The sequence below is a fragment of the Pristiophorus japonicus genome, chromosome 5 (assembly GCF_044704955.1).
Source record: "Pristiophorus japonicus isolate sPriJap1 chromosome 5, sPriJap1.hap1, whole genome shotgun sequence".
Lineage (NCBI taxonomy): Eukaryota > Metazoa > Chordata > Chondrichthyes > Pristiophoridae > Pristiophorus > Pristiophorus japonicus.
In genome coordinates, this window is record NC_091981.1 from 77762049 (window position 1) to 77783376 (window position 21328).

A 21328-nucleotide genomic window follows, 5' to 3' on the forward strand; every position below is an offset into this window, starting at 1 on the left:
TCTAGAGTAAAAGTACTTATAATTGGAAGGCGGCCAATTTCAGTGCGTTGAGAATGGATCTGGCCCGGGTAAACGGGAATCAAAGATTGGCAGGCAACAATGGGCTGCCTTTAAAGAGTGGATGGGTGGATGGTTCAGGTCATCGAAGTACATTCCCACAAGGGGGAATGGTGGGGCAACGAAAGCCAGAGCTCCCTGGATAACGAAGGAGATAGATAGCAAGATAAAGCAGAAAAAAGGGGCATACGACAGATGTCAGGTTGACAATACAAGTGAGAACCAGGCTGAATATAGAATGTTGAGGGGAAGTGAAAAAAGGAAATGAGAGGGGCAAAGACAGAATATGGGAATAAATTGGCAGCTAACATAAAAGGGAATTCAGAAGTCTTCTATAGGCATATAAATAGTAAACGGGTGATAAGGAGGGGTGGGGCCGATTAGGGACCAAAAAGGAGATGATCTCATGGAGGCAAAGGGCATGGCTGAGAGGTACTAAATGAGTACTTTGAATCTGGCTTTACCAAGGAAGATGCTGCCACGGTCATAGTGAACGAGGAGGTAGTTGAGATATTGGATGGGATAAAAATTGATAGAGGAGGTACTAAAAAGTAGATAGGTCTCAGGGACTGGATGGCATGCATCATAGAATGCTGAAGGAAGTAAAGGTGGAGCTACTGCCCATAATCTTCCAATCCTTAGATACTGGCATGGTGTCAGAGAACTTGGAGAATTGAAAAATGTTGCACCCTTTTTTGAACAAGGGTGCAAGGATAAACCCAACAACTGCAGGCCAGTCAGTTTAACTTCGGTTGTGCTTTTAGAAATGATAATCCAGGACAAATTTTTAACAGTCACTTGTACAAGTGTGGATTAATTAAGGAAAGCCAGCACAGATTTGTTAAAGGAAAATTGTGTTCAACTAACTTGATTGAGTTTTTTGATCAGGTAACAGAGAGGGTTGATGAGGGCAATGTGGTGTACATGGACTTCCAAAAGGCATTTGATAAAGTGCCACATAATAGGCTTGCAGCAAAGTTGAAATAAAAGGGGCAGTGGCAGCATGGATACGAAATTGGCTAAGTGACAGGAAACAGAGAGTAGTGGTGAATGGTTGTTTTACAGACTGGAGGAAGGCACACAGTAGTGTTCCCAGGGGTTGGTACTAGGACCACTGCTTTTCTTTATGTATATTAATAACTTGGACTTGGGTGTACAGGGCACAATTTCAAAATTTGCAGATGACAAACTTGGAAGTATAGTGAACAGTGAGGAGGATAGTGATGAACTTCAAGAGGACATAAACAGGCTGGGCGGACACATGACAGACATAATTTAATGCACAGCAGCCAAGTGATACATTTTGGTAGGAAGAACGAGGAGAGGCAATATAAACTAAAGAATACAATTCTAAACGGGGTGCATGAACAGAAAGACCTGGGGGCAGATGTGCATAAATCGTTGAAGGTGGTAGGGCAGGTTGAGAAAATGGTTAAAAATGCATACGGGATCCTGGGCATCATAAATAGAGGCATAGAGCATAAAAGCAAGGAAGTAATCATGAACCTTTATAAAACACTGGTCCGACCTCAACGGGAGTATAGTGTCCAATTCTGGGCACCACATTTTAAGAAGGATGGTAAGGCCTTAGAGAGGCTGTCAAAAAAGATTTACAAGAATGGTTCCAGGAATGAGGGACTTCAGTTACATGGATAGACTGGAGAAGCTGGGGTTGTTCTCCTTAGAGCAGAAAAGATTGAGAGGAGATTGGATAGTAGTGTACAAAATGATGAGGGGTCTAGACTGTAGAGAGAGAGAAACTGTTCCTATTGGTAGAAGGGTTGAGAACCAGAGGACACAGATTTAAACAAAGGCGACAGAAGGGAAAACTTTTTTTTTTTATAAACACAGCACGTGGTTAGGATCAGGAATGCACTACCCGAGAGGGTGGGGGACGCAAATTTAATTGTGGCTTTCAAAAGGGAATTGGATAAGAACCTGAAGAAAAAAAATTGCAAGGCTATATGGAGGAGGAGGGGGGGGGGGGGGGAAAGGAGAGAGCGAGGAGAGGAGAGAGAGAGAGAGAGAGAGAGAGAGAGAGAGAGAGAGAGAGAGAGAGAGAGAGAGAGAGAGAGAGAGAGAGAGAGAGAGAGAGAGAGAGAGAGCGAGCGCGAGGAGAGAGGAGAGGAGAGGAGAGAGAGAGAGAGAGCGGAGCGCGAGGAGAGAGGAGAGGAGAGGAGAGAGAGAGAGAGAGCGAGGAGAGACTACCTTAAGTGCTCTTGCAGAAAGCCGGCACAGACTATGAAAATAGTATTTATGCTGTTAATTACTAGATGTAACCACAGGAAATTAATGGGGAAATGCAGCAACTTCATGTAAGTCACAGGAATGTTAAGCATGAAATGCAAATCGGCCAGCAACTTGTGTTGATTTGCAAATCATGGGGACTCTCTTCCTCGCTACAAGTTGTTGCCTGATTTGTGCATTAATAATGGTGTGTTGTTCAGACACCGGTATTTTTTATCAAAATCTGGCCCAATATGAATACTGGAAAAAGAGCAAGAAAATATGTACAAAATTCAGATTTGACATGTTTTTTAAAAAAAACTTTTATTTTTCCTTATTTTACAAAATACCAAAATGTAATTATCTGATCAATTCTAATACTAATTATAATTAACGTTTCAAATGTATTGTCACAGAAATGTAATTCTTCAATTCTTAATTATTAAGACAATAATGTGTCTTCCTATCAAGAGAAACTAGGGATTACACTAAGGATCAGCTGATTGATGACAAAATTTCAATTTGCCAGCAATACCTCTCACCTTAATACAGAAAAATCCATAAGCAATGCCACAAACGATTCACGAGTGAAATAATAAAAAGTGCAGGTGAAGGAAACAATGACAATAGAAAAGTGCAATAAATGTTTAAGACCTAAACCTAGAAAGCACATCAAATTATTGACGTATTCTGCCCAAAAACTGAACTCTGCAGCCATCAGTCTGGACTGAAATTCATGCAACAGCCTGCATATATCCAGCAACAGGTGTGTTGAGCACAGATACAAATTCAACAAAGTGCAAACCAAATAGTCGCTTGGTAGGAGGGGGGACTCAGTAGCGAGAAAGAGCAATTAATCAGACAATTTCAATGCTCAGGAAACAGGTGTCTATGATTGATCTACATGGAGTTTTTATGGGCCCAAGTTTCCAATGCTGCTGAAAACGGTGCACCTTCGTGATTTAAGTAACCTGTCTGGGGGAAAAAAGTGCGGCGAAATCTTACCGGGGAATTCTGCGGTCGTCCTAGAGCGTTGCGGGGCACAGCGGAGTCTCCCTGGGGCAGAGCAAGCCGATCGCAGCCAGCAGGGGGAGCGGAGCCAGGGATCATCATTCTTCTGAGTGCTGGCAGCGTTGCACAGGCGTGTTGGAGCATGCACAATGGCTCAGCAGGGCATTTTTCCCCCATTCTGTTTGAATGGTGTGGGACAGAGGAGCGTGGGAAGGGGGGCACTCAAAATGATTGAAGGGCCGGAGGAGAGAGCAGGGGTGCCTCCATCCACCCCACATCCTCTCGCCACTGCCCGCCCCCCGGTGGGAGAGATGGTGGGGAGGGGAGAGAGAGAGAATGGGGGGGAGAAAGAGAGAAGGTGGGGGGGGGGGGGGGGAAGAGAAGAGAGAAGGTGGGGGGGGGGGGGGGAAGAGAAGAGAGAAGGTTGGGGGGGGGGGGAAGAGAAGAGAGAAGGTTGGGGGGGGGGGGGGGGGGGGGAAGAGAGAGGGGGGGGGGGGAAGAGAGAGGGGGGGGGGGGGAAGAGAGAGGGGGGGGGGGGGAAGAAAGAGAGGCTGACAGAAACACCTTCCCATCTCTGGCTTTGCCTGCACTATACTTGACTCTAGATAAGGTTTTTCAGAACTTACAAAAGTGGATACTTATTCCATTCTAAGTTAGTTTGGAGTAAGTTTTCGCTGCCGAAACCTGCAAAACAGGCCCAAGTGGCTGGATATACTCCTTTTGAAAAAAAAACACCCGAACTAAAATGAACCTAAACTAACTCACTAGAACTGGAGAAAACTAAGAATTGCGATTTCTAAGATACTCCAAACTAAACCAGTTGCTCCAAGAAAATTGGAGCAACTCCACCCGAAACTTGGGCCCATACTAATCCACAGAACATGGCACACAAACTTAAGATAATTTCACACTCAAATTTTACCTTGCTTTTAAAATCAATAAAAGTGCACAGCCAAAATCATAAGTTGAAATAATGACTACCAGCACATTTGTGAGGCATCAGCTTTTGTTCACATAAAGATGAACTTGTCTGACCCAGTCTGTGTAACAAAGAGTCAGTGAAGACATATCAGGACTGGGTACTAACCAGAAGGAAGCACAAGCTCCATTGTTTCATCATCATATTCCAGACTCTTGCTTGGTACTTCTGCAGTTTTCATTCCAACATTTTCCCCTTCTTTGTTATCAGGGTAACTATCCCTTTAGAAAAAGAGAGAGAAGAAAATCAACAAATTCAGCAAAGTATTTACAATAGTCCCTTATACTGGAATACTATATTTGATTTGGCATCACTTTTAATTTTTCTACTTTGCTTATTTAAATACATATGCTGCAAAGAAGACATTTATTTCTATCACTTTGTCCCCCCCACCATCACTTTTGAAGATCACTCATGTCCTATCATCTGGATAGGACAGTCTGGGCTGCAAACCAATCCAGAATTAGCATTGGCATCACTTTACAATTAACTAGCATATGCTGCACATTGGTGTCAAAGGGGCAAGCTGGACTATCTCAGATACCACCTTCATGACAGTACACAAAATACTCAGTTCTATTAGCTACACCAGGTTACTTCAGTTCTAATAAATAACATGTTCATATAAAAGGCCCAGCGGGAGATCGAGAGCCAGCGGCAGTTGGTGAGAGGGGAGCGGCCTATAAAAGGCCCAGCGGGAGATCGAGAGCCAGCAGCAGTTGGTGAGACGCGGGAGCAGCCTATCAAAAGGCAGCTACAGCGGGAGAGAAAGCAAAATAGAAGTAGAAAGTAATCAAAAAGTGACGTCACAGCCAATGAGGTAAGTGATTGGCTGGTGATTGGCGAGTAGCTTTTCTTTTATTTTTTATATCAGTAAGTGAACTGCAACATTGTTATTACCAATTTAAGGGTATCTAAGGTTAAGACATGGCAGGAGAGCTCGGCCATGTGATATGCTCCTCCTGTACCATGTGGGAACTCGGGGACACTTCCAGTGTCCCTGGGCGCTACGTGTGTGGGAAGTGTATCCGCCTCGAGCTCTTGACGGTCCGCGTTGCGGAATTGGAGCTGAGGGCGGATTCACTCTGGAGCATCCACGATGCTGAGAATGACATGAGTATCACGTGTAGTGAGTTGGTCTTACCGCAGGAGAAGGGTCCACAGCCAGATAGGGAATGGAAGACCAGCAGGAAGAGTAGTGCAAGAAAGATAGTGCAGGGGTCCCCTGTGGTCATCCCCCTGCAAAACAGATACACTGCTTTGAGTACTGTTGGGGAGGATGACTCATCAGGGGAGGGCAGCAGCAGCCAAGTTCATGGCACCGTAGGTGGCTCTGCTGCAAAGGAGGGCAGGAAAAAGATTGGGAGCGCGATAGTGACAGGGGATTCGATGGTGAGGGGAATAGATAGGCGTTTCTGCGGACGCAACCGAGACTCCAGGATGGTATGTTGCCTCCCTGATGCAAGGGTCAAGGATGTCTCGGAGCGGGTGCAGGACATTCTGAAATGGGAGGGAGAACAGCCAGTTGTCGTGGTGCACATTGGTACCAACGACATAGGTAAAAAAGGGATGAGGTCCTACGAAAAGAATTTAAGGAGCTAGGAGCTAAATTAAAAAGTAGGACCTCAAAAGTAGTAATCTCGGGATTGCTACCAGTGCCACGTGCTAGTCAGAGTAGGAATCGCAGGATAGCGCAGATGAATACATGGCTTGAGCAGTGGTGCAGCAGGGAGGGATTCAAATTCTTGGGGCATTGGAACCGGTTCTGGGGGAGGTGGGACCAGTACACCTGGGGCAGGACCGGAACCAATGTCCTAGGGGAAGTGTTTGCTAGTGCTGTTGGGGAGGAGTTAAACTAATATTGCAGGGGGATGGGAACCTATGCAGGGAGACAGAGGGAGACAAAAATGAGGCAAAAGAAAAAGACAGAAAGGAGATGAGGAAAAGTGGAGGGCAGAGAAACCCAAGGCAAAGAACAAAAAGGGCCACTGTACAGCAAAATTCTAAAAGGACAAAGGGTGTTAAAAAAGCAAGCCTGAAGGCTTTGTGTCTTAATGCAAGGAGTATCCGCAATAAGGTGGATGAATTAACTGTGCAAATAGATGTTAACAAATATGATGTGATTGGGATTACGGAGACGTGGCTCCAGGATGATCAGGGCTGGGAACTCAACATCCAGGGGTATTCAACATTCAGGAAGGATAGAATAAAAGGAAAAGGAGGTGGGGTAGCATTGCTGGTTAAAGAGGAGATTAATGCAATAGTTAGGAAAGACATTAGCTTGGATGATGTGAAATCTATATGGGTAGAGCTGCAGAACACTAAAGGGCAAAAATCGTTAGTGGGAGTTGTGTACAGACCTCCAAACAGTAGTAGTGATGTTGGGGAGGGCATCAAACAGGAAATTAGGAGTGCATGCAATAAAGGTGCAGCAGTTATAATGGGTGACTTTAATATGCACATAGATTGGACCAGCCAAACTGGAAGCAATACGGTGGAGGAGGATTTCCTGGAGTGCATAAGGGATGGTTTTCTAGACCAATATGTCGAGGAACCAACTAGGGGGGAGGCCATCTTAGACTGGGTGTTGTGTAATGAGAGAGGATTAATTAGCAATCTCATTGTTCGATGCCCCTTGGGGAAGAGTGACCATAATATGGTGGAATTCTGCATTAGGATGGAGAATGAAACAGTTAATTCAGAGACCATGGTCCAGAACTTAAAGAAGGGCAACTTTGAAGGTATGAGGCATGAATTGGCTAAGATAGATTGGCTAATGATACTTAAGGGGTTGACTGTGGATGGGCAATGGCAGACATTTAGAGACCGCATGGATGAATTACAACAATTGTACATTCCTGTCTGGCGTAAAAATAAAAAAGGGAAGGTGGCTCAACCGTGGCTATCTAGGGAAATCAGGGATAGTATTAAAGCCAAGGAAATGGCATACAAATTGGCCAGAAATAGCAGCAAACCTGGGGACTGGGAGAAATTTAGAACTCAGCAGAGGAGGATAAAGGGTTTGATTAGGGCAGGGAAAATGGAGTACGAGAAGAAGCTTGCAGGGAACATTAAGGCAGATTGCAAAAGTTTCTATACGTATGTAAAGAGAAAAAGGCTAGTAAAGACAAACGTAGGTCCCCTGCAGTCAGAATCAGGGGAAGTCATAACGGGGAACAAAGAAATGGCAGACCAATTGAACAAGTACTTTGGTTCAGTATTCACTAAGGAGGACACAAACAACCTTCCGGATATAAAAGTGGTCAGAGGGTCTAGTAAGGAGGAGGAACTGAGGGAAATCTTTATTAGTCGGGAAATTGTGTTGGGGAAATTGATGGGATTGAAGGCCGATAAATCCCCAGGGCCTGATGGACTGCATCCCAGAGTACTTAAGGAGGTGGCCTTGGAAATAGCAGATGCATTGACAGTCATTTTCCAACATTCCATTGACTCTGGATCAGTTCCTATCGAGTGGAGGGTAGCCAATGTAACCCCACTTTTTAAAAAAGGAGGGAGAGAGAAAGCAGGGAATTATAGACCGGTCAGTCTGACCTCAGTAGTGGGTAAAATGATGGAATCAATTATTAAGGATGTCATTGCAGCGCATTTGGAAAATGGTGACATGATAGGTCCAAGTCACCATGGATTTGTGAAAGGGAGATCATGCTTGACAAATCTTCTGGAATTTTTTGAGGATGTTTCCAATAAAGTGGACAAAGGAGTACCAGTTGATGTGGTATATTTGGACTTTCAGAAGGCTTTCGACAAGGTCCCACACAGGAGATTAATGTGCAAAGTTAAAGCACATGGGATTGGAGGTAGTGTGCTGACGTGGATTGAGAACTGGTTGTCAGACAGGAAGCAAAGAGTAGGAGTAAATGGGTACTTTTCGGAATGGCAGGCAGTGACTAGTGGGGTACCGCAGGGTTCTGTGCTGGGGCCCCAGTTGTTTACATTGTACATTAATGATTTAGACGAGGGGATTAAATGTAGTATCTCCAAATTTGCGGATGACACTAAGTTGGGTGGCAGTGTGAGCTGCGAGGAGGATGCTATGAGGCTGCAGAGTGACTTGGATAGGTTAGGTGAGTGGGCAAATGCGTGGCAGATGAAGTATAATGTGGATAAATGTGAGGTTATCCACTTTGGTGGTAAAAACAGAGAGACAGACTATTATCTGAATGGTGACAGATTAGGAAAAGGGAAGGTGCAACGAGACCTGGGTGTCATGGCACATCAGTCATTGAAGGTTGGCATGCAGGTACAGCAGGCGGTTAAGAAAGCAAATGGCATGTTGGCCTTCATAGCGAGGGGATTTGAGTACAGGGGCAGGGAGGTGTTGCTACAGTTGTACAGGGCCTTGGTGAGGCCACACCTGGAGTATTGTGTACAGTTTTGGTCTCCTAACTTGAGGAAGGACATTCTTGCTATTGAGGGAGTGCAGCGAAGATTCACCAAACTGATTCCCGGGATGGTGGGACTGACCTATCAAGAAAGACTGGATCAACTGGGCTTGTATTCACTGGAGTTCAGAAGAGTGAGAGGGGACCTCATAGAAACGTTTAAAATTCTGACGGGTTTGGACAGGTTGGATGCAGGAAGAATGTTCCCAATGTTGGGGAATTCCAGAACCAGGGGTCACAGTCTAAGGATAAGGGGTAAGCCATTTAGGACCGAGATAAGGAGAAACTTCTTCACCCAGAGAGTGGTGAACCTGTGGAATTCTCTACCACAGAAAGTAGTTGAGGCCAATTCACTAAATATATTCAAAAGGGAGTTAGATGAAGTCCTTACGACTCGGGGGATCAAGGGGTATGGTGTGAAAGCAGGAAGGGGGTACTGAAGTTTCATGTTCAGCCATGAACTCATTGAATGGCGGTGCAGGCTAGAAGGGCTGAATGGCCTGCTCCTGCACCTATTTTCTATGTTTCTATGTTTTTAAACATAGTGCAATGTTTTGCTGTTCATAAAGCTCTGAGGAAAATGAATGATAAGCAAAGTGAATGAAAGAGGAGAGCAAAAGCTTGGTCCAAAAGATGATTTTTAACGAAGGTGTTAAAAAGACTTGGATTTATATGGCGCCTTTCATGACCACTGGATGTCTCAAAGTGCTTTACAGCCAATGAAGTACTTTTTTTTTTTTGAAGTGTAGTCACTGCTGTAATGTGGAAAAAGGAATACAGGAGATAATGGGAATTAGCTCGGAAATTCCACAGAGTGAGGCCTAGGCAGCTAAAGGCGCAGCTGCAAGATGATGGCATAATAAATAGAGTGCAGTTGCAAGCGAGCTGGGGAAGGGTTATTTTCCATAGGCAAACGCTGAAAGTGGAGTGAGGGGGCTTGGAAGAATATGGGTGGTGAGCATTAGCTTAACAAGACGTAACAAGTTAACCGTTTTAGAAACTCAATAGCGTCTTAATTTGCACTGAAAACAGCACTTTTCTACAAAATACACAACTGTACATAATAATGTCAAACATTTTCCAAAGCCCAAAACTCTTCAAGGCACTTCTATTTGTTATTACCTAAAATCATAGAAGTCTGCAAACTCGATAGCAGCATCGCCATCGGTGAAGAGTTTACAATGGCTGCTATCAACCATATGAGCCTGGACAGCTTCTGTCGAGTAAAACGACCGTCCCTTCTCATTGCACCACAGACAGATATTTCCCACAACGACCTTTTCTCCTGCAAAAGTAAGTGCATGCATCACAAGCAGTCAGCCATCTGGTGCTATTTGAATCTCGTCTGAAATCCCGAGCATCTCACCAGCCTCAAGCTTTGAATCAAAAGACTTTTAAAAAAAAAACTCCCTCTTCACAAGTGCGTAATTTCAATTTGCAACCTAACTTTGGTGTTGTCCTGTGACTGCCAATTTATTATATATTAAAATGATAGGTGGGTCACAACATTGCATTTAATATATTGCAAAATTCCTGTCAATCATCTATCTTTATGGTGTATTTTCATTAGATTCAGCAATACCCATTATACCTATAGGTGGTGCTATGATAGATGTTTTCAAAATTATTGCTAACATGCGTCATCTCGAACTGCAGTAACACAGTAGCTGTTACTTAAAAAAAAAATCAAAAAGTTGCAGTTGCTAGAAATCTGAAAGAAAAACAAAAGTGCTGGAAACACAGCAGGTCAATCAGCATCAGTGGAAGCAAGAGACAAGTTAACTTTTCAGATGTATATCCTTCATCAGGGCTTATATTTTATACAGATACAGTTTATGACTCTGTATGCAGTTACAGGCTCTGGCAACTGCCACTGTGGAGCAGCCCAAGTTTCCAAACCTCCAGTAAGCCAAATGACCTCTGTGAAACTGACAGATTAATGAGCAGTTTTGACCTGTTGATTAACAATTGAAACAGTTAAATTTTCTCCACATTCTCTATTTCTTAAACTACATACTCAGGCTGTACATCAATGTTGCACCAAAGTTAGGCAGTGCATGAGAATAACTGAATAATGAGTCCTGCCAAGTGTTCCTCAAGGCTATCAGAGGTTAGTAATTCTCCAGTGACACAGCAGAGGTTCAAATTTCAGTAACATTGCAGGAGGGAAAGATTGATAGATCTCTGGCACAAGTCATGCTCCACCAGTCTGTGTCCCTGCACATGGGGACTCAATGCACCATGACAGCCAACCTTTCAGATACAGTTTTCAGAAGTGACTTTCTACAGAATTTTCCTTGACGGTTTTTGCCTTAATGAATTTACAGTCTGGGATCACAGTCCAAATGTATACTGGAATCTTACAGTACTTACCTAGGTACTTTATCAGCCCCCTTAGATCCGCTAAATATTCAATATCAGGGATAAAAAAACCATGGGATCTTGTCATATGATCCATATTTTTCAATAGAGAACGAGAGTGGCATGAACAGAATAAGCAGCCTGTGATTGGAAAGGTGCCGGCTGAAGAGTCATCGTTTGGCTCTTTATCAGGTCGGCTCTCCTCGTCTTCCTTCAAATCACCTTCCATGTCATCGCCAGAGTCCATATCCACCCATTCACCTAGTAGAAAGAATGCAAAGAGCAAACCAAAATCAATATTAACTCTCTAAAATATTTTATTAGAGTACCAAAAACGTATTTCTAATTTAAATCTCAGGATAAACTTTGAAACAAACACCAAATGTATGAGTGTAAATATAGTGGGCGTGCTTATTTGTACTGCAAAAATGGCCACCATGCTGCACCCTTTGTCTATGATTGGTCCCCTTGGAGGATAAGCCATACCCTGAAGTTTCACAGGAATGTGTAACTGGATCCGCCCATCCCAAAGTCTCACTGACTTTACAAATTGTAACTCGATCCACTTTGACTTCCTGAAGCAACAGAGTTCTCCGGAAGACAGCAAGGGCCAGCCAAAGTGCCTAACACCAGTCCAAGTGCATGCCTCCCCCAGCCAATGTGCCTTACACCAGCGGAAGTGCACCCTTTCTCTTCCCTTCCCCTCCCCCCCCCCCCCGCTACAGATGGGACAGGCATTGTGCACGGATTGTTATCAGGTTTGTTGGGTATGAAGTGAATAGTGACAGTGTCGTGACTTCTGGATATCATCCACTCCAACAATGTCCCTTGTCGGAGGTTGGAAGAACATGATCCCCACCACCGGTCTCTCTCTCTCTCTCTCTCACTCTTTCCATCCCCCAGCCCCACCCTCTCACTCTCCACCCCGCCCCCCCAGCCCCTCCCTCCCTTCCCCCCCCCCCTCTCACCCCCGCCCCAGACCCCCACTCACTCTCCCCCACCCCCAGCACCCCCCTCTCTCCCCCAGCCCCCTCACTCTCCCCAGCCCCTCACTCCAACCCCCACAAGCCCCTCCCTCTCACACCCCCAAGCCCCTCCCTTCCGCCCCTCCAAAGCCCCTGCTCTCACTCTCCCCCAGCCCCCCTCCCCTCACTCTCTTCCCCCAGCTCCTCTCCCTCCACTCTCTTCCCCCAGCTCCTCTCCCTCTCACCCCCCCCCCAAGCCTCTCTCTCTCGCCCCCCCCCCCAAGCCTCTCTATCGCCCCCCCCCAGCCTCTCTCTCGTCGCCCCCCCCCCCCCAAGCCTCTCCCTCGCCCCCAAGCCTCTCTTGCCGCCCCCCCCCAAGCCTCTCTCTCCCCCCTCGCCCCCCGCAAGCCTCTCTCTCCCCCCTCCCCCCCAAGCACCTCTCTCACCACCCCACTCCAGCCCCTCTCTCGCGCGCCCCCCCCACTCCAGCCCCTCTCTCGCGCGCCCCCCCTCCCCCACCCCTCTCTCGCGCCCCCCCCACCCCTACTCCTGCTCCTGGTTCTTATGTTCTTAACTCAATCTACTCGACAGACTGTTATTAAAATCTAACAAGAAATGAGATGCTTATTAGTCATTATTTAACATCACCTTCATCCTCCATCATCATTTCCTCTTCATCCGAAGACTCATCCTGCTCCAATTTTGTGGCTTGTTGCTCCAACCAGAGCAACCGAGGAGGTTTGTCACACCTTTTCTTGCTCTCTTGCAACTGTTGGCTGCTAACTGTGACTTGTGACTGAGTGCCTCCAGTTGTCGGGGCAACGGTCCTCTTCTTTGTTGAGGGCGACAGCTGGGCCTTCACAGCCTGCTGAATGGCTGTATTCAACGCATCTTTGTCCATTCTCTCTTCGCTCAATCCCTTCTCTATGTTTTTCGCGTTGAGCCTTTCCACCTCTTTGCTTGCAATGTTGGTGGCCTTCTTTTCTGCCTCTTGGTGCTTCTTGGATTTTAAATGGTTATCGTAGGCATTGAACGTGGCAAATTTCTTGCCACAAGATGCGCAGTCTGTAGCAGTCCCCTTGTTTTGCTCTTCCACAGCAGCCCTCTGGGCCAGCACACGTTCTTGAAAGTTCTCAGCTGTGACTGGAGGCATGTCTGCTACTTTGCGCTTCAGGTTATACCTGTGCCAGTCGGTTTTGTAGTGTGATCTCTGAATTTCAGCATCAGCAAAAGCCACCCGACACGTGATGCAGGTGTAGGAAGACATTGCTTAAACAGAAAGAACACTTCAAATTTAGAACTGCCAGAAAAATAAACCAATTCCAATCTTGCTTTCAGTCACAATATTAAACAAAGAACTTGCATCTATACAGTGTCTTTCACAGCCTTAGGATTTCCCAAAATGTTTCATAGTCAATGAAGTTCTTTTTGAGGTGTAATACAGTATAGACACAATGTAGCAGCCAATTTGCACAAAGAAAGTTTACACAAACAGTAACAAGATAAATTATCCACTTTTGTGATGTTGGTTAAGGGATAAATGTTGGCCAGGACACCAGAAGAACTTCCCTGCTCTTCAAGTAATGCCATGGGATATTTTACGTCCACCTTGAAAATGCAGAACATCTCATCCGAAAGACAGCACCGCTGACACTGCAGCACTCCCTCAGTACTTGATTATGTGCTCAAGTCTCCTGGAGTGGTGACTCAGGAGATTGCTACCACTGAACCAAGGGCACACAAAGAACTGTTAAATGAATGCAGTCTTTGGCCTGCACAGAGTGGTCTTAACAGTGTGTTAAAGTTGGGAATTTGGAACACATGGGAATTTGGTGCAGAGGGGGAATAGTTACCTCCATTATTTGTAATACTTTTTGTTACAGGTAACTATTTAAGATAATCTACCTAGGTAGATCTAGTAATTATTAAAAAAACTAAACTATAAGCTAATTTAATCAAATAAATGAACTTGAATGAATTAAATAAACAAAACAAGGTTATATAGATGCCAGTGCAGGTGGTGTGTCACAACTGCAGCATGTGGGAGATTATAGACAGTTGCGTCTGCATCTCGAGGAACTTCAGCTCAGAGTTGTTGAGCTGGAGTCAGAGGTGCAGACGTTGCGGGGCATCAGGGAGGGGGAAAGTTATCTGGATACTTTGATCCATGAGGTAGTCACATCCTTTAGGTTAGATAGTGATACAGGTCTGGTTAGTGGTCAGGTACAAGAAGGTATGACTGTGACTCAGCCAGGTCAAGGGACCCCAGGTGCAGTGCTGATGGAGCCTCAGCCTTTTCCTTTATCCAACAAGTACATGGTTCTTGCTGCCTGTGGGGATGAGGGCAGAGACTGCAGGGTGGATGAGCAAACTGACCACGGCACCATAGCACAGGAGGCCATTCAAGTGGGGGGGGAAAGGAGGAGAGCAAGAAGGAATGTTGTCGTGGTAGGGGTCAGTATAGTATAGTTAAGGGGTAGATACTGCAGCCGTGACTGGAGGTTTGGAAGGCTGTATTGCCTGTAGGATTAAAGATGTCTCCTCACAGCTGAAGAATAATTTGGAGTGGGAGGAGGATCCAGTTGTTGTGGTCCACATAGGAACCAACGACAAAAGTAGAACTAGGAATGAGCTTCTGCCAAATTTGAGGAACTAGGATCCAAATTCAATCACAGAACCTCAAAGGTAATAATCTCTCGATTGTTACCCAAGCCACACACAATTTGGCATAGGGAGAAGCAGATCATAAGAAATTCATAGCACGGATGGAGGCCATTTTGGCCCTTTGTGTCCACACCGGCCAACCAAGAGCTATCCAGTCTAATCCCACTTTTCAGTTCTTGATCCGTAGCCCTGTAGATTACGGCACTTTAAGTGCACATCCAAGTGTCTTTTAAATGTGATGGGGGTTTCTGTCTCTACCACCCTTTCAGGCAGTGAGTTCCAGACCCCCACCACCCTCTGGGTGAAGCCATTTCCCCCCCAATTACTTTAAATCTATGCCTCCTGGTTGTTTCCAAGGTCCTTTCTATCCAGGCCCATCATAATTTTAAACACCTCAATCAGGTCTCCCCTTAGCCTCCTCTGTTCCAAAGAAAACAAACCCAGCATCTTCAATCTTTCCTCATAGCCAAAATTCCCCAGTCCAGGCAACATTCTTGTAAATCTCCTCTGCACCCTTTCCAGTGCGATCACATCTTTCCTGTAATGTGGTGACCAGAACTGCACACAGTACTCCAGCTGTGGCCTAACCAATGTTTTATACAGTTCAAGCATAACCTCCTTGCTCTTGTATTCCATGCTTCGACTAATAAAGGCAAGCATTCCATATGCTTTCTTAACCGCCTTATCTACCTGGCCTGCTACCTTTAGGGATCTGTGGATCTGCACTCCCAAGGTCCCTTTGTTCCTCTACACTTTTCAGTGTCGTACCATTTAATGTGTATTCCCTTGCCTTGTTGGACCTCCCCAAATGCATTAGCTCACACTTATCCAGATTGAATTCCATTTGCCACTGTTCCGCCCACCTGACCAATACATTGATATCTTTCTGCAATCCACAGCTTTCTTCTTCATTATCAACCACACAGACTATTTTAGTGTAATCTGCAAACTTCTTAATCATACCCGCAACAATCAAGTCCAAGTCAAGGGACCCAGCACTGAGCCCTGTGGAACCCCAGTGAATACAGTTTTCCAGTCACAAAACACCCATCAACCATTACCCTTTGCTTCCTCCATCTGAGCAAATTTTGGATCCAACTTGCCACTTTGCCCTGGGTCCCATGCATTTTACTTTTGTGACCAGTCTGCCATGTGGGGCCTTATCAAAAGCTAAAATCTATATACACTACACCATATGTACTGCCCTCATCGACCCTCCTGGTTACCTCCTCGAAAAATTCAATCAAGTTAGTCAGACATGACCTTTCCTTAACAAATCCATGCTGACTGTCCTTGATTAATCCATGTCTTTCTAAATGAAGATTTATCCTGTCACTCAGGATTTTCTCACCACTGAGGTTAGGCTGACTGGCTTGTAATTACTTGGTCTATCCCTTTTTAAACAAAAGTACAACATTAGCAGTCCTCCTGTCCTCTGGCACCACACCTGAAGCCAGAGAAGACTGGTAAATGATGGTCAGAGCCTCTGCTATTTCCTCATTTGCTTCTCTTTAACAGCCTGGGATACATTTCATTCGGGCCTGGGGATTTATCCACTTTCAAAGCTGCTAAGCCCCTTAATACTTCCTCTCTCACTATATTTATCTTGTTTAATATTTCACACTCCTCCTCCCTCATTGTTGGCCTTTATTGCCAAGGGGATGAAGTATAAAAGCAGAGAAGTGCTGCTACAACTGTACAGGTTATTGGTGAGGCCAAACCTAGAGTACTGCATACAGTTTTGGTCTCCTTATTTAAGGAGGAATATACTTGCATTGGAGGCAGTTCAGAGAAGGTTCACTAGGTTGATTCCTGAGATAAAGGGGTTGACTTATGAAGGTTGAGTCTATACTCAATGGAGTTTAGAAGAATGAGAGGAGATCTTATTGAAACATATGATACTGAGGGGGCTCGACAAAGTAGATGCAGAGAGGGTGTTTTCCCTCATGGGGGATTCTAGAACTTGGGGCATAATTTCAGAATAAGGGGTTGCCTATTTAAAACTGAGATGAGAAGGAATTTCTTCTCTCAGTGGGTTGTAAATCTATGGAATTCTCTGTCCCAGGGAGCTGTGGAGGCTGGGTCATTGAATATATTTAAGACAGATTTTTGAGCGATAAGGGAGTAAAAGGTTATGGGGAGCAGGCAGGGAAATGGAGCGGAGCCCAAGATCAGATCAGCCATGATCTTATTGAATGATGGAGCAGGCTCAAGGGGCCAAATAGCCGACTCTTATTTCTTATGCTACCCATTCCCTAGGAACGATAAAACAATAAATGTTGTGTATCAGAGGTGGGTTGGGCTAGTTACAGCAAAAGCAAATACGATTGCTAGGACGATCTAACAAAGTACTTGCACCGGACCTTGATACTGCATCATCCTTTTTGAGGGTGAAACTGGTGTTGGGCAGCAGCGCATACCAGGAGACAGCTAATCACCAGCCCGCCCGATAGTTTTCTATCGAAGTCAACGACCACTTATAGGCCAAGGATATTTAGGTCTGGGGATCATTTTTTTGCCTGGGTTGATCAGCAACTTAGTGTTTTATTTCTGTAGCACTAGTAAGCGATGGGGATTAAAAATTTGCCCCGAGTTAGTGTCTCGCATCGTGCTGATAAACTGAACTCTGCCGACCCTCCACAGAACCTCGGCAGCCGGCTCATCCGCACCGAGTGCCGGCAGCTGCAGCACAAGGCCGAGGTCCGCGCCCAGGCTCCGAAACAAGGCCCTGTGTCCGCGGGGAGGCCTGTACCCGTGCTCCGATACCCCGCGGGAAGTCCCGTACCCGTGCTCCGATACCCCGCGGGCAGGCCCGTACCCGTGCTCCGATACCCCGCGGGAAGTCCCGTACCCGTGCTCCGATACCCGGCCCCGCGGGCAGGCCCGTACCCGTGCTCCGATACCCCGCGGGAAGGCCTGTACCCGTGCTCCGATACCCCGCGGGGAGGCCCGTACCCGACCCGGCCCGGCTTTCCTCTCCTCCCCGCGGGAAGGACCGTACCCGTGCTCCGATACCCGGCCCCGCGGGCAGGCCCGTACCCGTGCTCCGATACCCCGCGGGAAGGCCCGTACCCGTGCTCCGATACCCCGCGGGGAGGCCCGTACCCGTGCTCCGATACCCCGCGGGGAGGCCCGTACCCGACCCGGCCCGGCTTTCCTCTCCTCGCCTGCCGCCCACGTCACGATTCCCCTCCCCACAATTCTCCGCCTGCCGGAAGTCTCCGCCGATGCTCGGCCTCCCGGGTAACCGCACGGGTTTGTAACGAAACGTTTAGCGGCAACGATGTTCCTCCCACATTTCGAGTGGGTAGTAGTAAGGATTCTACACCCAATCATACCTTTACCAACCCGCAGGTGCGATGCCTCTGCCGGGTAGTCGGCTTCCTTCAAAACTGGTTGATCTCCCGTGGCATGCTCAATCTTTAAACATTCCTTCATGGGATGTGGGCGTCGCTGGCGAAGCCAGCATTTATTGCCCTTGAGAAGGTGGTGGTGAGCCGCCGCCTTGAACTGCTGCAGTCCGTGAGCTGAAGGTGCTCCCACAGTGCTGTTAGAGAGGGAGTTCCAGGATTGTGACCCACCCACCATGAAGGAACACTGATACATATTCCAAGTCAGGATGGTGTTGGAGGGGAAAGTGCAAGTGATGATGTTCCCATGTGCCTGCTGCCTTTGTCCTTCTAGATGGTAGAGGTCAGGGGTTTGGCAGCCACGGTGCGCTGGTGGTGGAGGGAGTGAATGTTTAAGGTGCTGAATGGGCTACCAATCAAGCAGGCTGCTTTGTCCTGGATGGTGTTGAGCTTCTTTAGTGTTGTTGGAACTGCACTCATCCAGGCAAGTGGAGAGTAGTCCATCACACTCTTTACTTGTGCCTTGTAGATGGTGGAAAGGCTTTGGGGAGTCAGGAGGCGAGTCACTCAGCATAATACCCAGCCTCTGACCTGCTCTTGTAGCCACCGTATGGTTGGTCCAGTTAAAATTCTGGTCAATGATGACACCCAGAATGTTAATGATGGAGGATTCGGCGATGCTAATGCCATTGAATGTCAAGGGGCAGTGTTTATACTCTTGTTGGAGATGGTCATTGCCTGGTGTGGCGTGAAAGTTACAACATAGAATCATTTTGTATCAATCTTCACGGTAGAAGACAGTAAAAACATCCCAATAGTGGATAATCAAGGGGCTGTAGATAGAGAGGAACTTAATACAATCACTAATGAAGTAGTACTAAGTAAAATAATGGGACTAAAGGCGGACAAGTCCCCTGGACCTGATGGCTTACATCCTAGGATCTTATGAGAAGTGACTGCAGAGATAGTGGATGCATTGGTTGTAATCTACCAAAATTCCCATGATTCTGGGAAGGTCCCAGCAGATTGAAAAACCGCAAATGTAACGCCCCATTTTAAAAAAGGAGGCAGACAAAAAGAAAACTATAGACCAATTAGCCTAACATCTGTCATTGGGAAAATGCTGGAGCCCATTATTAAAGAAGCAGTAGCAGGACATTTGGAAAAGCACAATTCGGTCAGGCAGAGCCAGCATGGATTTATGAAGGGAAAGTCATGTTTGACAAATTTGCTGGAGTTCTTTGAGGATGTAATGAACAGGGTGGATAAAGGGGAACCAGTGGATGTGGTGTATTTGGATTTCCAGAAGGCATTTGATAAGGTGCTACATAAGAGGTTACTGCACAAGATTAAAGCTCACGGGGTTGGGGGTAATATATTAGCATGGATAGAGGATTGGTTAACTAACAGAAAACAGAGAGTCGGGATGAATGGGTCATTTTCCGGTTGGCAAACAGTGGCTAGTGGGATGCCACAAGGATCGGTGCTGGGTCCTCAACTATTTACAATCTATATTAATGACTTGGATGAAGGGACAGAGTGTAATGTAGCCAAGTTTACTGATGATACAAAGATGGGTGGGAAAGCAAATTGTGAGGAGGACACAAAAAGTCTGCAAAGGGATATAGACAGGCTAAGTGAGTGGGCAAAAATTTGGTAGATGGAGTATAATGTGGGAAAATGTGAGGTTATCCACTTTGGCAGAAATAATATAGAAACATAGAAAATAGGTGCAGGAGCAGGCCATTCAGCCCTTCTAGCCTGCACCGCCATTCAATGAGTTCATGGCTGAACATGAAACTTCAGTACCCCCTTCCTGCTTTCACGCCATACCCCTTGATCCCCCGAGTAGTAAGGACTTCATCTAACTCCCTTTTGAATATATTTAGTGAATTGGCCTCAACTACTTTCTGTGGTAGAGAATTCCACAGGTTCACCACTCTCTGGGTGAAGAAGTTTCTCCTTATCTCGGTCCTAAATGGCTTACCCCTTATCCTTAGACTGTGACCCCTGGTTCTGGACTTCCCCAACATTGGGAACATTCTTCCTGCATCCAACCTGTCCAAACCCGTCAGAATTTTAAACGTTTCTATGAGGTCCCCTCTCACTCTTCTGAACTCCAGTGAATACAAGCCCAGTTGATCCAGTCTTTCTTGATAGGTCAGTCCCACCATCCCGGGAATCAGTCTGGTGAATCTTCGCTGCACTCCCTCAATAGCAAGAATGTCCTTCCTCAAGTTAGGAGACCAAAACTGTACACAATACTCCAGGTGTGGCCTCACCAAGGCCCTGTACAACTGTAGCAACACCTCCCTGCCCCTGTACTCAAATCCCCTCGCTATGAAGGCCAACATGCCATTTGCTTTCTTAACCGCCTGCTGTACCTGCATGCCAACCTTCAATGACTGATGTACCATGACACCCAGGTCTCGTTGCACCTTCCCTTTTCCTAATCTGTCACCATTCAGATAATAGTCTGTCTCTCTGTTTTTACCACCAAAGTGGATAACCTCACATTTATCCACATTATACTTCATCTGCCACGCATTTGCCCACTCACCTAACCTATCCAAGTCACTCTGCAGCCTCATAACATCCTCCACAAAAGCAAATTATAATTTAAATGGAGAAAAATTGCAAAAACTGCAGTACAGAGGGACCTGGGGGTGCTTGTGCATGAAACACAAAAAGTTAGTATGCAGGTACAGCAAGTAATCAGGAAGGCAAATTGAATGTTGGCCTTTATTGCAAGGGGATAGAGTATAAAAGCAGAGAAGTCCTGCTACAATTGTACAGGGTACTGGTGAGGCCACACCTTGAGTACTGCGACAGTTTTGGTCTCCGTATTTAAGGAAGGATATACTTGCATTGGAGGCTGTTCAAAGAAAGTTCACTAGGTTCCGGAGATGAGGGGGTTGACTTAGGAGGATAGGTTGAGTAGGTTGGGCCTATACACATTGGAGTTCAGAAAAATGAGAGGTAATCTTATTGAAACTTATAGGATAATGAGGGGGCTCAACAAGGTGGATGCAGCGAGGGTATTTCCACTCATAGGGGAAACTAAAACTAGGGGACATAGTCTTAGAATAAGGGGCCGCCAATTTAAAACTGAGATGAGGAGAAATTTCTTCTCTCAGAGGGCTGTAAATCTATGGAATTCTCTGCCCCAGAGAGATGTGGAGGCTGGGTCATTGAATATATTTAAGGCAGAGATAGACCGATTTTTGAGTGACAAGGAAGTAAAGAGTTATGGGGAGCGGGCAGGGAAGTGGAGCTAATTCCATGAGCAGATCAGCCATGATTTTATTGAAT

General features: G+C 46.1%; 1 protein-coding gene across 7 annotated transcripts in view; it reads right to left on the reverse strand.

Moving 5' to 3' along the window:
* znf622 (zinc finger protein 622) overlaps positions 1 to 18189 on the reverse strand; it is a 29539-nt gene extending 11350 nt beyond the window's left edge. Inside the window, exons 1-5 of one of the 7 annotated variants that reach the window (XM_070880741.1) lie at positions 18005 to 18189; positions 12651 to 13271; positions 11050 to 11298; positions 9799 to 9961; positions 4382 to 4494 (exon numbers count right to left, since the gene is read on the reverse strand). In XM_070880741.1, the coding sequence (XP_070736842.1) occupies positions 4382 to 4494; positions 9799 to 9961; positions 11050 to 11298; positions 12651 to 13271; positions 18005 to 18104 (1246 nt within the window). In that variant the 5' untranslated portion in view covers positions 18105 to 18189. Of the gene's footprint in view, positions 1 to 4381; positions 4495 to 9798; positions 9962 to 11049; positions 11299 to 12650; positions 13272 to 17418; positions 17482 to 17517; positions 17668 to 17738; positions 17861 to 18004 lie in introns of those variants that run through there. The other 6 variants (XM_070880740.1, XM_070880746.1, XM_070880742.1 and 3 more) reach the window with 6 other exon arrangements.
* Positions 18190 to 21328: the final 3139 nt, after the last annotated feature.